Genomic DNA, 16,916 nt, shown 5'->3' with positions numbered 1-16,916 from the left:
ATGAAAAAATATTGTTATTGTTCTGTATTTTTTTTTATTTATTAATTATTATCAAACAATTTGATTTTATTTGGTGAGATTTTTGTGTTATAAAATTCGTTAACGACATTAAATTAGGTGATATAAGATTTGTCGTTTACTTCTTGTATGCCTAAATAATGTCCAATATACACTATCATACTAAATCACACAGTAATCTCTGTACTTAGAATGTTCACATAGAATACCATGATGCATGATGCAAATTCACGCCTTTTACCCCCGTAGGGGTAGGTAGAGGTTCACATTAGGGTACGTAATACCGTTACTAAGATACAATTATGATATAATAAGCCTAAAAACCCACACACATTACCTATATCCCCAGTCCCCCGCACATCAGGTTTAAAAAACACACACACAATTAACCCACCAAACACATCCCAACATAGATTGCCACTCAAAACCCATACTCGTATACCGAAAATTTCATTTCTCCCACCACACATTTGCAACCGTGCCAATCTACAAACCGCATCGTTTTGCCCTTAAAATACGAATGCAGAACCCTAAAAGAACGGCCATTACTCTGTGATTTAATGACGGAACCCAAATATAAGAACATGTACTTAATAAATACTCGTAAACAGTGAACAGAGAATTGCAGAAATTGAACATTTTTAAATATAACACCAACTGCACCTATAGTTTAATATATGGATATACCTTTCAAAAATTTCTCAGCGGTAGCACGGAGTCTAGAAATATGCCCGATATATGGCAGTAGGTTCACCTCCAATTAGGTACATGGGACTTACAAACATATATTGTGAAAAGTGGGTGTACATTGGCATAACATGCCATAATGTGCAACTCTGTCTACCCCATCGGAGATAAAAGGCGTGACGATATAAACAAAAATACATGATGACTGTACCCTTAGTCTGAGTTTGCTTTACGTTTAAAGTAATCGAAACAAGTTCGCGTTCAGCGCTCTGATTGGCCAACTCTAATAAACCAACCAATCTGAATAGACAGTTTTGTCACGATAGTTATTATAAAAATGAATATTAAAATAAAATAACACTTAGCCCAACTCAGAAATCAGACCTGAGACCCTTCCTCAGCCTCGACCAACGAGGCAAATTTATTGCTTCAAATATAATTCGTACATGCATTGCATACGTTAGAGGCCGACTTAAGGGAAGTGGCTGTTTCCAGCATGCTAAGGAAATATCTGTCGGTCCGTTTTTCGGTGCTATTGGGGGAAACTTGTCTGAATTGATTTCCTTTGTTTGTTTTGTTTGAGGGCTTTTTGTTTTGTTTTTGTATACATTTTTTAAAGTGTTTGAAAGTAGAAGTGACTGTATTTTTAAAGTGTTTGAAAGTAGAAGTGACTATAGTAAGTATTTTAAATCGCTTTAAAAAAGGAGGAGGTGCTCAACTCGCCTGTATGTTGTTTATTTTTAAGATTTCTATCCATTATCCTAGCAGGAAGATTGTGGCGAACTCCTTATAAGCAGACAAGACCCGTAGTCTTTTTTTTTTGAGGGGGAAAATTATCTAATGTCTTCTCCCGCCTTAGTCGAGGCCAGAAAGAGTGTCAGACTCTTACTGACTAAAAGCCACCCCGTTCCTACTCTTGCCTTTTGCACCGGAGCTTCGGTAAACCCGCTAGGTAGTCCGCAGCTCTGCGTCCCGTAGCAGTACTTACTATATATTTTTTCGAAAAATAAATGAATAGACGACAAAGTCCAACTCTCGAACTAAGCCAAAGTATATAATTTGAAGGCTAATTTAAGCTATAACGTTAATTTATAGCTCTCTAGTCACACACTTTCGAAGACAAACATGCAAAATGGCAATAAAAAGTTGATCAATGTTTTGGCAACTTAATTTAGGCATTTATTGCTACACAAACGAAGGTAACTCGCATGTAATAATGTAGGGGGAGCCACCATTTATAAAGTTGCAATTTATGTTAAACATATTTTGGAAATAATGGAGGAACTCTCTTCTAATCAGAGAGGATGGTTACTCCATGTTAAGCAGTTGAATATGGCTAAGATTTGGAGATTAGGAGCCGTTGTATTTTATAGTTTGAGATGCTTCAAATAAATATAAAATGTTATTATAACTTTCGTGTGACATACTAAATTAATTATTTTGTTATCAGCTTAATCGCATAACTGTTTGACGCGGGTACTCGGATAGATTCAAGCCATATTAGAGGCTCATATTTATGAGCCATAATTATTATTCATATTTATGATATGAAAATTAATATATGAACATTATAAATCCTAAATAATTCCACTCTTATCAGCTACAGATAGAAATACTCGCACAAAAATTACGACCCCCTAACATTACTTTATATCATTCAAATCGAAACGCACACACACATGAATACGGTCAACTAATAAATAATAAAATGTTCTTAGGGCAACATCTGCGCTTTCCCATCAAAGGAAAAACGCTTCATACAAAGGTTTTTATACAAAATGAAATAATTTTGTGGAACAAGTATTGATAACATTCACCTGTTTATTTGTGCCCCCAAAAATGCCTGCGACCCCAAATTGAGGGCGAATGGGGGACGAAAATACAACTTTAAATTACTCATACATAGGCAGACGCACGATGCATATTTTATTTTTATGCCAATTCGTTCGTACTGATTGGTACGAATTTTCTTTTTTCGACATAAAGTTATTATTGCTTTATGTTTGTTTTAGATGTAAGACTGTTTATTCTAACTCAGAATGTAATATATGTTGTGGATTTTTTTCTTTGCGAGTTCAGTAAGATATTTAAAACTCCTATCATCACACATCAACCGCTTATTAGTAGCCACTGTTTACCAAAGCCTCTTCTCGCATGGAGAAGGTTTGTGCGTTAATAACCACGCTTGCTCAATGCGGGTTAGTAATTATTTCAAACTTAAAATTAGAAACTAAAGGTCCAGGTTTCCTCACGATGATTTCCTTCACCATTTGTCAGTGGCGTGTAAATAATCTTAGAAAGTACATATAACTAAAAAAAAAGAAAGTCTATTTTCATAATTTTGTCATCTTATTGACATTATGCTTTCCCTTTTTACCACGTGATAAAACTTTAATTGACTCAAGAATAAAAAACAAGAACCTCTTTTTCATCACTCGTACTTGCAACCCACCTGATTAGTAATTAATATTAACTCGTACTAAATTCCAGTTCACAGTTCAATTCAAGTGCTATGTAATTTTGAAATTGTGTTGAATTTATCCAAGCCATGACAAGAGTGTCGTTTGAAACGATAACAATTATAATAAAAACTGATAGCCTATACTTAGTTTCAGCCTCAATTTAGGGTTTAGGCGCGTCCCTTAATACCCTTGAGGGTTAGTTACCAAAATGTAGCTATTACAAAATTTCAGACAAAATTAGATGGCTTCCGTGTACTGAATATTTAAGTAATTAATGAAACTTGTTGTTGTTCTGGACTATTTCATAAAAATCTACGTTTTAGTGCAAGTTTTTTAAATATAACTTTACATTTACTTGACTATACATAATCCAAGTCATTTCCCGAGACTTATGTCTGAAATTAAGCCCTATATCATACTGATAATACTATAAATGTGCAAGTTTCTTTGTTTGGATGTTTGGCCCTCGATCACGCAGAAACTACTGAACGGATTTTGATGAAGTTTAGTATACAGACGGAGTATTAACGGACTTGGGTGATAGAATACTTTTTCTCCCACGGAAACACGGGCAAATCCATGGTCAAAAGCTAGTTTCAATATAAAAACGGCAACATTAAAAAAAAGATAAACAAAAGCCGACCTGTATCAAATAAATTCAACAAAAATATCAAAAAGTATGTAACAAAAAAAACCATCATGGCGCCGTAAAAAATAAATCAACATTAGCGTTATCAAAGGACGAGCAAAAAAACAAACATTAACATTAGTGACGATATTATGAAAACAAATTTTCGGACGAAAATTTTAATAAATGAAAATTAGGGTGCGGTCATTAGAATTTTCGGGCCAAAGGGATTCACTTTCTGTCGTCAATAACCAATAAGAGCGAGGACTTAGTACTTGAGAGAGCGAATCGCTGGACTGTAAAAGGGACCTGAATTGGTTTCGGTCTTTCTTCGCAGAAAAATCAGATGGAAAATGTGGGTCTCATCAAGTTGATGCAAAAGTATTATTTTATAGTTTGCTTAAAAAAACTTTCATATAATTGAATAACTTAGCTGAAGTAATGAGCGCAACCGAGATCTTCCCCTACTCCTTTGATTAAACTTTTTTTTTGCAGTTTTTCAGTTTCACTAATCTTTATAATAAAGCAGTTTATCAACGATACAATATATAAATAGTATTTTTTTCTTCATGTTTAACATTCACTCTTGCGTTCACACATCCAACGTTTTAAAACTACCAGTTCTGTGTAATAACCGTCATAAGACATATTTATTAATTATATTTCACCGGTTACCCAAATCTGTTTGTCTAAAAACATCGTTAATAAAAACAATGTATCAAAACTTAACCCGCGCCCGCCTCTCACTGTATCCACACCCAGCACTCCGGCCGGGTGCTCAAAGAGTTCATTCGGTCTTTTATTGTCATAGCTCTAAAAGTTCCCTGTCAGATGTAACACTAACGACGTCGGCTCGTAAACTGCCGCGGACGATGTCAGAGGGGGCGGCTCATAATTAGGGTTAATTGTGTAAACAATTATAGGACATGCTTCCCTTGGTTTGATGAGATTTTGTAAACAATATATCAACGTCGCAGAGAGCCGCTGGATGCAGGTCGCTTCTAACCAGCCTATCTGGAAGTCATTGGGAGCCTAGGTTCAGGATAGGTCAAAAATACAACAGTGTAATTAGCCACTTAAGTTGGGAGCCAGTTTAAAGGGCAACTTCCAAACTCAGTGGATGTTTTAATAACGAGACACTTTAAAGTCAATCACATTTATTATTAATCTTACATAATTTTCCGAACACGAGACAAAAACTTTATATAAAACTTGATTCACAAAATGGCGGATAATCGAAAGTTCTAGATTAAAATGGCGTGATATAGAGCCGCGGAGGATTTCTCAACACGTCCGTACGCGTCGGTGGTCGGGGCGCTCTCTCTCTCACCGCTCGCAATGGCTGCGCTGGCGCGCGAGGTTGCGGCGGTCGGGAGAGGTGGTCGTTCACGCGCTCTCATTGGGCGTCCGCGTGACGTTGCAACCACAGAGTAGTCACACCATAGACTACGTTCGTTACTTTTTTAATCCCCGCGCTACATCCTCCCCCTCTAGCCTAACAAAGTGCCCTCACTGTTGGGCTAGTCTAGACTAATAGCGCGATCTGCCACGCTCGCGTTTCTCATGAACGGGTAACTCTACATGGCCTGCGGAAGGCGTGAGGTGCGAAGCGTGATATTGCCCTACGTTCGCCCAAGTCCGTACGCGTCGGTGGTCGGGGCGCTCTCTAGACCGTGAGTTGTAGAGCTAATAACTTTACCTTCCCTACATACCTATAAGACAGTAATCTACCTAGTATCGTCAGAGAAAGCGTAGTTGTATCAGCGGTCAGACCGTGGTCTCCCCCTAGAGGGTTCGTCGGGCTCCATGTCCTCGATACGCATACGTACCTCTGAGGTCCATCGGCTGACTGCTGCGAACACTGCTGCTTCTCTCTGGCAAAGCAATGTCTATCATGCATAGGTCACACTCGTCCTGGTCGCCTGCACTAACGGGTCGCGAAATGGTACCTGCAACTACCTGTGAGCGACGGGGTGTGTACTCAATGCTGAGATCGAACTCTCGCAACATCGGGGCCCATCTGGCCAGTCTACCGCTAGGTGACCTCTGACCCATCAGCCACCCTAAGGGCTGGTAGTCAGTCCTGACAATGACCTTCGCGGTTTTCACATACCTGCGGAACTTACCGAGTGCCCACACGACGGCGAGAGCCTCTCGCTCAGTCGTAGAGTAGTTCCTCTCGGTAGTAGTGAGGAGTCGACTCGCGTACTCAACTGGCTGTTCGTCATGGCCCTCCCCCTGCATGAGAACAGCCCCAATACAATAGGCGCTGCTATCAGTGCAGAGGATAAACGGCTTAGACGCGTCCGCCTGGCGGAGAATAGGAGCGGAAACGAGCAGAGACTTGATGCGCTCAAACGCCGCCTGTTGTTCGATGCCCCATTGCCAGGGACTCGACTTCTTCAGGAGGTCAGTGAGGGGTCTCGCGATTCCTGCGTAATTAGCGATAAAACGTCGATACTTACACGACATGCGCAAGAAACACTCTAGTTGTTTGAGGTTCTGCGGAGCAGCCAGGTTGTCGACAACTGCAGCCTCGTCTGCATCGACCTTGATCCCGCCTTTTCGAAGTGAACTTACTTTATTACGACGACGCGCAGCGCCCTTCGACGCAGGTACATCGCGCGCGGCTCGCGGCGCGCGGTCTTCAATGAACGCATTGGGCGTACGCCGCCGCACGGGGGTAAACTTACCTTCACGCGGTCGCGGTGCTGGGTCATCGGCAGAAGCGGTGTGCAATAGGCCGGCGTCGACACTATTGTTCGAACCTAAGGTGTAAGTACACACGAAATTATAACGTCGTTCCGGCCTGTCCGAGAACGACCATGTACGTCGGGCGACGTCTATAACCATGCCGGCCCGGGCTAAGAAATCTATACCTAACAGAGTCCTAACATTCCTACCAGGCAACACTAGGAACTGGCATCTTACTCGACGGCCTACAACTATAACATCTGTCTCGGCTGCCAGCAAGTTCCTCCATCCCTGTGTGCCGTCGGCTAGGCGCACGAAACGTCTCGTTTCGGTAAATCGAACTCCCGAGTTAACTAATATTCGGTGTAAGAGCGGGCTCGCTATGCTATGCGTGGCGCCGGTATCTACAACGGCCACGCCCCTACGGCCCGCGACACAAATGTTCACCATCGGGTGATCGTCGCGCGTACTTAGATACGCACTTGTAATGCTTACACACGGATCGGTATCAGCCCTAGTGTAAGAATTATTCCTAACATCGACGTTATTCCTACAAAAATCTACATCAACTTTGTTGAAAGATATTTTGTCGTCGGACTTCGACGTTGTGTTCACGCAAACATCACATTTCGACCTCACGACTCCCTGCTTGCCACACCCATAACAACGTACCTCCTTCGTTGTGTTATTATTATTTTTGCTAATATTACCCTTTTCGCGATTACGACACTCGTCGCTTACGTGCCCAAAGAGCTTACAAAAACTACAACGCGGTCTACTTCTGTTGTTGCAACGTGACGAAGTCGCGCCCGTGGTCGCGGAACTCGATATCTTGAGAACACGGTCGGTAGTAGAGGTTTCGGTCGAATTATTATTACGCACTTTATCGGAATCTACTTTAGACGCTTTGTAGGTATCCTCCGCGATCCTAGCCTTATGTAAAAGGTCGTCTAACCCACGAACACTATCTCGCGGCACACGTTTCACTACGCGTCTATGTAATAATCCGTAACAAATGTCTGTTTGCAACGTCTGATCTAGAGTATAAGGCAACCTAGCGATTAACGCGCGCACTCTACATATAAATGTCTCTGCACGTTCTTCCTGTTGTTCCCTCGCGAAGATCTCGCGCAGGATGAGGTGCGCGGGCTGCGCGACGCCATAGGTCGCACGGAGGCGCGCGGTCGCGTCCGCCCATGTTGTCACCGACGCTTTTACGCCGCGCCACCACACGGCGGCTTCGCCCTCCAGGAGCATGGGTAACCCACGCAGGGCGTGTTCGTCGCTCACTGCTGCGCACTCCTTGTAGATCTCGACGGCGTCCAGGAATGCTTCCAGGACCTCAGCGTCCGGGGAGGTCCCGTCGAATCTCGCCGTGCACTTCACGAAGTTAGCCTCGCTGCACGGCGGCGCTGCGACGGCGGTACCACCGCCGGTCGCGTTGGAAAATGGAGGAGGCCCGACTGGGGTGGAAGCTCTGAAGTCGCCGCCGGATCCCATCAGCGTGTTAACGAGACTTCTGTTAGCCTCCACCTGCGCACGCGTAATCGTTTCGATCAGCGTGGATAGAAACTCTTGGGTGAAGTGGGGAGCAGGTTCTGTCGGCCTCGAGCCGGCGCTCGCGGCTACGTCCGCGTGGCCGCGCTCGGCGACGATCTCCTCTTCAGTGAGAGTGATGTTCCCTTCATCTCCCTGTTGTTGACGGAGGGTTTCCCCTCTCCTCGTTGTCGGCATCTTCACGCTTATGTAACGGTCGTAACGGTTCGGCCTACTAGTTGGGCGCCAGTGTAATAGCCACTAAGTTGGGAGCCAGTTTAAAGGGCAACTTCCAAACTCAGTGGATGTTTTAATAACGAGACACTTTAAAGTCAATCACATTTATTATTAATCTTACATAATTTTCCGAACACGAGACAAAAACTTTATATAAAACTTGATTCACAAAATGGCGGATAATCGAAAGTTCTAGATTAAAATGGCGTGATATAGAGCCGCGGAGGATTTCTCAACACGTCCGTACGCGTCGGTGGTCGGGGCGCTCTCTCTCTCACCGCTCGCAATGGCTGCGCTGGCGCGCGAGGTTGCGGCGGTCGGGAGAGGTGGTCGTTCACGCGCTCTCATTGGGCGTCCGCGTGACGTTGCAACCACAGAGTAGTCACACCATAGACTACGTTCGTTACTTTTTTTAATCCCCGCGCTACAACAGTTTTTAGTCATATCAAATTTAAAATGAAATTATGTTTTTCAAGAATAGTAGTTAAATACAAATTAGGGACTTGATATTGCCTTTAAACTTTGTCTTACTTTCCCAAAGGGAAGGTTTTATGATATAAATCTTAAGAACAGCCAGGTTATTCTGTAACTATCAATTTAAACTTTCAAAGTGAGCTCAATTGCATTCTCGTTCGTCGTTGGTCGAGATTATTCTCACAAGCAATGATATGGCGGACCGCGATCGAGTTCACTTCGATTCCTCGAAATCAAAATTACAGAATTTAGTACGAGTTTGTTTTACGTTTAACGAGATCGAAACGAGAGCACACTGATTGTTTGGTTCATTCGCACCGACCAATCAGAGCGCCGAACTCGCTCTCGTTTCATTTTCGTTCAACGTAAAGCAAATTCATACTAAGGGTACATACAGATCATGCAGGTAACACTTCATTTAAGTGCTAGTAACATATTTATATCTTACATTTTTTCTAAAAGTCGTGATTTCAACCACAAAATTTATTACTATTATAGGCCTACCCTTAACTAAATCATTGTTTTCATAACAAAAAGGGGTGGTAAACAATACAAATACATTTACTAGGGTAAATATACATTGCATCATCACCGACAGCGAATAAAATACTCAGAGAATATAACTCTCTAAGTATAAAACGTAACGTTTTTGTGGGCAAATAAAATTCTTCACATTTTCTTCGATAAATATTTCGTACAAAATATTATGTGCAGGGAATTTTATGATCCTGTATTACAATGTTACTCCTTTAAAACCTCAAAGCATATTTATAACCAAAACAAGACTTTGCCTGAGGCATTACTCCAAAATTTGTCAAACCTCCTCGTCTTATCTTTGTCACAATATATTAAAATTACTTCACCACATTAGGAATGTAAACACACTAATGAAATATGGAGTTTCTTACTCATTCTTGTGCATAGGAACGAGCTAAATAGCGAGCGAAATAGTTTCAGTAGAAGACTGACCAACAGACGGTAATTTTGCATATATTAATATATTTCCTTTGCATGTTTTGACATTTAAAAGTTCCTTATTGGTCTATTTCAAATAAATAATTTTGACACTGATTGCCACAAATAGAACGACAATCATTTTATGGGCCCTAGACGTGGTATGAAACCTCGTCGGATATTAAAGGTGTAGAACCTACATCACATAATAATTTATATACATAATCTAATGGACCAAACAAACAGAACAATCCCATATAATGTAAAAGATTTACTTAGTATAAACAAGAAACCATTAACGCTTAAGCTGTTAGATATTAATTACTAGTTGATTATCCAAAGTTTTCACTTAGAAACTATTGAAAACGTAATTTGATGCAATTAATTAGTACTTTAGTGGTTTGAAAGTTGTTTTAGTTTGTAACCCTTCGCAGATTGAGTTTCTTTAGTGTTATAGTTCGCTAAATCTGTTCTGTTTCGATGTTATTAATAGATGGTAGTGTTTTGTTTTAGGGTTAAATGGGGACAAAGAAATTGGTATTAAGTTTCGGAATTTTCAAGTGTAATAGGGTTTGTTGTCAACTGTGTCTAGTTTTTTGTATGTGCTTTTATGGGGGAGAACTGTACTAATGAAGTATTTATAAACCTAAAGAACTAAAGAGATTTCAAAAATAATCTACATTTAAGTATTCCTAAAACTATCTTCTTCACTATTTCATCTATTCACCGAAACTACCAACGAACATAATATCGATAAACCTCACCACACTATTTAAGAATTATTCGAACTCAGTATATTTGTCGACAATCGGATATTACGGGATCAAGGCGGGAACGAGTAGCCGATTACATGAATATCGATTGTGCGACCCATTTACGAACCGCCAACGTTATATGCGGCTGATCAAATCAATGTTCAGACGATTATTACCGCTATTCCCAACGAATTAGAGACGAAAATTCCTTTCGCTTAGCGCAGAACTGTCGCGGAATCGAGTCACAGAACATAAGTACTATTCGATTATTGACCGTAATAATCGATAGTGCTTAATGAAGGTTTTTTAGTAAATCGAGACTTGAAGTGTGTGGTTTGTCTAATCGATTTTGTATTGGTACCAAACTGAGGTAGTTAAAATCTCATTATGTACTTAATTTTTTATTCGATTTCCTTATATTTAATGCGTGAATCGATTTATTTTGATTAGATTGCGAGCTTTGTAAAATTATTGTGGGCTTGTTTGCAGGCGTCGCTTTTGCATTGATTTTATTACACGTAATCGTAAAATGAATTAGAAATAACTTTTATAGAACACAACATTTTTAGCGTAATAGTTTGAGGTGTATTAGGTGAATTTACTATTGGTTGAAAAAAAAGTAAGTAGTTTTAAGATTGTCTCTCTTGTTCCACTTCAGCTTTATCTCGTGTAACATTGTGACTAAATAACATAACTGGCGAAAAGGCAAACCATCTCTATGCCTCTTCGGGGATTAACAAGCACGTTGTAACATTATGTTTATGTTACAAATGGCCATCGAACAATACTTGTAAATTATCGTAAACGTCCAATAGAGAAGATTGGGGTCCACGTAGATGGGTGTAATAAATGGTCCTGTACACATAGTGCCATAATTACATTGCTTTACAAACGCTATTGTGATTCGGATATAGGTTCCCTTCTTATTATTGGGAAAATGTGTCGTGTTGGTATCTAGGGAGTACTGTAAAATTTGTAAGAGTCAATTATATTTTATTTTATTTTATTTTATTCCATAAGTCTCACCCCCTATTACATGGGACTTATAACACAAATGGTGAAAAGTGGATGTACATTGTCTAGCGGCATTACGTGCCGTAATATGCACCTCTGCCTACTCCTTCGGGGATAAAAGGCGTGACGTTGACGTTTATTCTATGAGTACAGATACAGAAGACAGATTGAAATCGCACACAACATTCTTATTGTGTACGTGTCGTACAAACAATAATTAACATAATACCAACAGCTATTTACATATAACTAAACAATGACGAAACAAGTAATTTAAAAAGAACGAATAAAAGAACAACAAACTTATAATAAATCAACATTGGCTGCAATAACACATGTTATGCCCTTTATACTTTTTTTCTACATTTGATGGGTCGACGTTTGGCCGCTATATCGCCTGATAGTAAGTGATGATGCGGCCTACGATGGAGCACGTCTGCCCATAAGCAACCTATTCACGCGGGCTCTGAAGATACCCACTTTATACCCATCAGGAAACACAGACTCTGGTAAAGAATTCCACTCCCTAGCAGTCCGCGCAAGGAAGCTTCAAGACCGAAGTGACTTCGTTACCCAAAACAAGAAAACTAACTAAAAACTCAGTACAATACAATCAACTGCTAATAAACCAAAATAAACTTCAAGACAACTTCAATTTAGATTTGAATTAAACAGTATCTATAAATTACGACTTACAAATTACAATTCCGAGTTCGGCCTTTAGACCCATGAATTCGGCCTTTGGCCCTCCGAAGGCCAAATTCAAAAGTTGTAAACTACAAAGGGCCTGGTACTAAGTGTCGAGTGTAGTTTGGGACATATAATTAAATGCTGACACTCCTTATTTCATTGTAAATGTTTACATTAGACGTTTAATCTTAAGGGTTCAGTTTATTTTGGGAAGTTTATTTATTTTGTTTACGTCATTTTGTTTGTTATTGTTTACCATCTATGCAACGTCACGCCTTTTATTCCCGAAGAGGTAGGCAGAGGTGCATCTACATACATTACAGCACGTCAAGTGCCGTTATATTTTCACCACTTGTGTTGTAAGTCCCATGAAATAGGGGAGAGCCTATTGCCATATACTGGGCACTGAGAAATTTCCATAACTCAAAAATAAGCCCACCGCCTTATCATCTAGCGGTTTATGTTTTTGTAGTAATTGTATAGGTATATCATAATGATTCTAATTTACATATCATTATGATAATACTACTATTTTCACAACAGGTACTTTGATATTTCAAGCTAAGCAAGCTAAAATACGCCCACTATATTTTCCACTTTTCACAAAAGTTTTCAAAGTCCAACAGTCCGAAATGGAGTGATTATCAAGGGCTCAATAACCTTTTACAGAACTCAGTCAAGGAAATAACCACTAGTTCAATTCCAATAATGTTATATTATATTACATTATATTGATCACACAATAACTGAACACGAACACGTATACCTCAGGTCAAAAGAAACTCGGACAAAGGCGACCAAATTTGGGTTCAACTGGGCACAAAGTTGGTCCAACTTTGCCTAACTAATGGGTAGGGTCAAGTGCTATTATGGGCCATACTATGGTGCATATGACTTTGATGTATTGCCCAGGACTAGTGTTGGAAGTTTTGCATAGTCCCAGAATTGGAATTAGCGTTGTAATGGGTGTTGAGAGAATATGAAGTTGTAGTATGTGTTGCTTTCATTGGTGATAGTGTTGATCAATAAAATTATATTGTATTACACTTTAAACACCACGGGGTCACCGGTGACCGACGTTAGCGGAGGATTTGCCTTCAGCAATATTCTATTGGCAGTCAAAGACTTAATTAAGTAATTAATTTTAAGTGTGAGAGAGCCATGCTTTGATACGAATAAGCCGGCTCCTGATATGTGACTTTATTGTGAAGTATATTTCATTCAAAAAGTAAAATTACATTTCACCATAGCGTTGCAATGAATCTCAATGAAATGGTTACGTTAATTCCTCTTTTATAAAACAAAAAAAAATATTATTCACGGTGTGAACTTGCTAGAATATCATCGCACGAAAAGATACATTTTTATACTTATAAAAAAATATTATATTTTATCTAAACAAATAATGAATTATACATAATTGTTTTTATTATATAACTTGGTTGACTGACTCGAATGATAACCGGGTACTATAAAAGTTACCACCATGGCAATAATTCAATAAAATACCGAATGTATCCAACGGAACTCTAAATCCTTCGGCAAAATACATCAAGAATTGAGTTCAAATTCTATTTCACGATGTAATAAAAGTAATACTCAACGGATAGCGACTGCAATTAAATTGGTTTGAGCAAAAAAGCGGAAACGGCGCCATTGAAGTCGTTGCTATGGCAACAGACCGGAAATTAAACCGAGTTGACTTGTTCCAACATGGCCACCTGTTTTGCTTGCGAATTTTTGTATTTATTATTTTAATCAAAATTTTTGCTTGGGTTAGTTTTCTTGGTAGATTATACTTTTAGGATTCTTGTTAGTTTTAAAATGAAACAACGTGACGTTATTCATGATATACAGAAATGTTCACTATTATACTCTTATTTGTAGTAATAACAATTTAAGAAATTGGTTCTATAATTGTTTTACTACTGTGCAAACTCTTTCTACAGTTCAACCATTGTAAGAAATCTAGTAAATATATGCTCCTTATCTATTAATCATCACTGAACCAAAGTCTGAATTTCAACACGTATCATAATACAATACAATAAGCTGTAATGTTGTATAATATATCACATATTATTATGTGAATTTGTAAAAAAATAATCCACCACGACTAATACCAAAAAAGATTTTTAACTTTTCCTTACTAAAGATTAAAGATTCTACTTCATTGAATAAGAAAACATTATTAAACCAAAACCTATCCAATCCATTTTGAGCTACGTAGTCTTGAGTCAGCAATTTCCAAAGCTATACCTATAGCCTAGTATACTACTAAAGTTATCAATTGACCTAAAACGGGTGAACTTAGACGAAATCCGGGTTTATCCGTAATCCTCAATAACCGGAATACATCAATAACTTGGCTGTGAGAAGGATGACCACAATCAATCACGTGTTCAGTTTCTTACATGTAAACATGGATGGTAAGGTTAGGATTTAAGAAATTGTTTTTTTCTGGGAATTGTCTTGTTTGTTAGTTGACTGTGCGTTGGATTGTCACAAAATGTGTCTACCTACCTAGATCTAGTGTCGAGTAAAAGTGTTATTAGAGTTTTTAGTGATTCTTTTTTTTCAGTATTACTACGGATTCTGGATCGTACTCGATTTTTTTATTTTATAAGTTTGTAAACGAGCAGTCGGATCACCTGATAGTAAATCATCGCCACCGCCCACATTGTGTTGCCGGCCTTTTAGGGCTTAGGAATTTAAAATTAGGTTGTTGCGAAATCGGGGTTTCGGAAGATTAGAAAAGGGAGTAATGGGGTGGACCTCACTCACACAACATAGCACAACGTAAGCGTTGATAGATATTTTATGACAAGTTACTAACCAAAAATTATAGGAGACTCATTTCATCATTGTGGACAAAAGTGGGTGTGATATTTAGTATATTTTCTCTATCTACCAGTTTAAATAATAATAAAAAGGTGTGATATTATATTAACTCTAAACCTATCGGTATTTCATCATACATTTTTTTTGCAATCTTATCAAGGCGACCTAATCACTGCCACACACTTATTTTATTATATGTCACCCATGTTGTGTAATAATACATCTAATTGTCAATATATTATATTTTATCTATGATACGTACTTAATCAGATACAAGTAGGTATCATTGAACGATGAGAAAATCAGTAATAATCAAGATCGCTAATAGATTACATGTGGAAAAAATTATCGAATCGGTGTTTTTCCACTTGTGCCTTATTGGATAATAAATTGCAAGTGCGTCAATGAGCAAGAAGTCGCAAAGTATACTAAGTCGAACAATTTAAAATAACAATTTTCGAAATCCCGTTGAAAGTTTGTTTGTTTTTCCGTCAATCACGCTGAAACTACTGAACGAATTTTGATAAAATTTTAAAACTTTTTATTGCACGGAATCGCGGGCGAAGCCACTGGCAGAAACTAGTTCAATAATATGAGTCTGAAATTATGTTACAAGAACATGTATTATAAATTAAACAATTTGTAAAAAAAATAATGTAACCGATGCTTCCCTAGATATGGAAAAAAAATTGTTCATCTTTAGGGAAAAAGAAAGGGTAGCGTAACATTATACTGCTAACATAACAAACTGTACAACGCGACAACGGTTCGACACTAACATGAAGAGAGATACAAAACTATCGATGTCAAAAATGTCGTTTTCACAATGTAAACTATCACGGCCTTTGAAAAGTTACAACTGAATTGTGGAACGGGGCGCTCGTTTCAAAAGGTGATATCGCACGAACAGAGATATACACAGGATTGTCCAGCCTATCTAACAGAAAAATACTATTTTTAGTTTCTTTTTGAAGTCGATTAATTTAATAAAACCTGATCCTAAGTGTAACAAATACTTTTCTGAAAACCACATCAAAATCGGTTCAACTAATAGTGAGTTAATCGTACACAAACATACGAGTACATACATAAAGGTCAAACAGAGAACCTCCTTCTTTTTGAAGTCGATTAATAATTTGAAGTAGGAAAAGAAAAAATAAACTAACCAGAATTGATAAAAACAAAACCGTATTTTTTTAACACAAAGTTCATTCATTATATCGTTTTCTAAAGATTGCGTTCGTATTAAATGGATCAGGAGTACAGGTGATCCTGTTCATGAATGAATGAGTCACTTGGAATACTTTCACTCTCATTCGACGAAAATACGTTGGTACGAAAATATAGATTCATATTATTATTTTGTAAACATAAAAAGTTCATAGATTATGAGATAAATATTAAGTATGACTTTTTAAATTGATTTTGCAGTTATCAATCCATCTCGTTTTTAACCGACTTCCAAAAAGAGGTTCTCAGTTTGCCCTGCATATATGTGTATGTTTGTGCGCGATTATCTCGCGTTTGGCTGAACCGGTTTTGATGCGGTTTTCAGCATAGTATTATTCATATTTTAAAGAAGGTTTTAGCGATACTACTTGACTTTAAAAAATTGAAAGCGGTTCTTTTTAAAAAAGATTTTTCAACTCCCAATTCAACTTCGCCATGTTTGTGATGAAAACTATAAAACTGGTATCAAAAATCGAATCCAAGTTTTGGACGGCTATAAATTGTTATTTTGATTGCTTATGATCAAAAACAATTTTGTGTCCTGTAAAAATATTTGTCAATTTTTAACGAAGCGAGCTAACACCAATATGTTATAGATTTTATCATTTTTACTTTCCTGACAAAACCAGATTTTATATGATAGTGGGACTTTTCACCACACTTTGTTTCATAAATACCTACGTTATTTTTTTTTTC

At 38.4% G+C, this 16,916-nt stretch overlaps 2 protein-coding genes across 16 annotated transcripts in view; both read right to left on the bottom strand.

Moving 5' to 3' along the window:
- The window catches only part of LOC118269486 (calmodulin-binding transcription activator 2), a 193,133-nt gene that overhangs the window by 71,102 nt on the left and 105,115 nt on the right, over positions 1 to 16,916 (bottom strand). The gene's annotated exons all lie outside the window — the stretch shown is intronic.
- On the bottom strand, positions 5,518 to 8,694 carry LOC126912319 (uncharacterized). The gene has a single exon (XM_050703979.1). It carries the CDS (start codon positions 8,221 to 8,223, stop codon positions 5,581 to 5,583), a length of 2,643 nt encoding a protein of 880 aa, XP_050559936.1. The 5' UTR covers positions 8,224 to 8,694; the 3' UTR covers positions 5,518 to 5,580.

This window comes from Spodoptera frugiperda, chromosome 2 (genome assembly GCF_023101765.2).
Source record: "Spodoptera frugiperda isolate SF20-4 chromosome 2, AGI-APGP_CSIRO_Sfru_2.0, whole genome shotgun sequence".
Lineage (NCBI taxonomy): Eukaryota > Metazoa > Arthropoda > Insecta > Lepidoptera > Noctuidae > Spodoptera > Spodoptera frugiperda.
This window is presented reverse-complemented; position numbering and strand designations above follow the sequence as displayed.

Excerpts from the sequence above, each read along its gene's own strand:
- LOC126912319 (XM_050703979.1), bottom strand. The coding sequence starts at position 8,223 with ATGCCGACAACGAGGAGAGGGGAAACCCTCCGTCAACAACAGGGAGAT.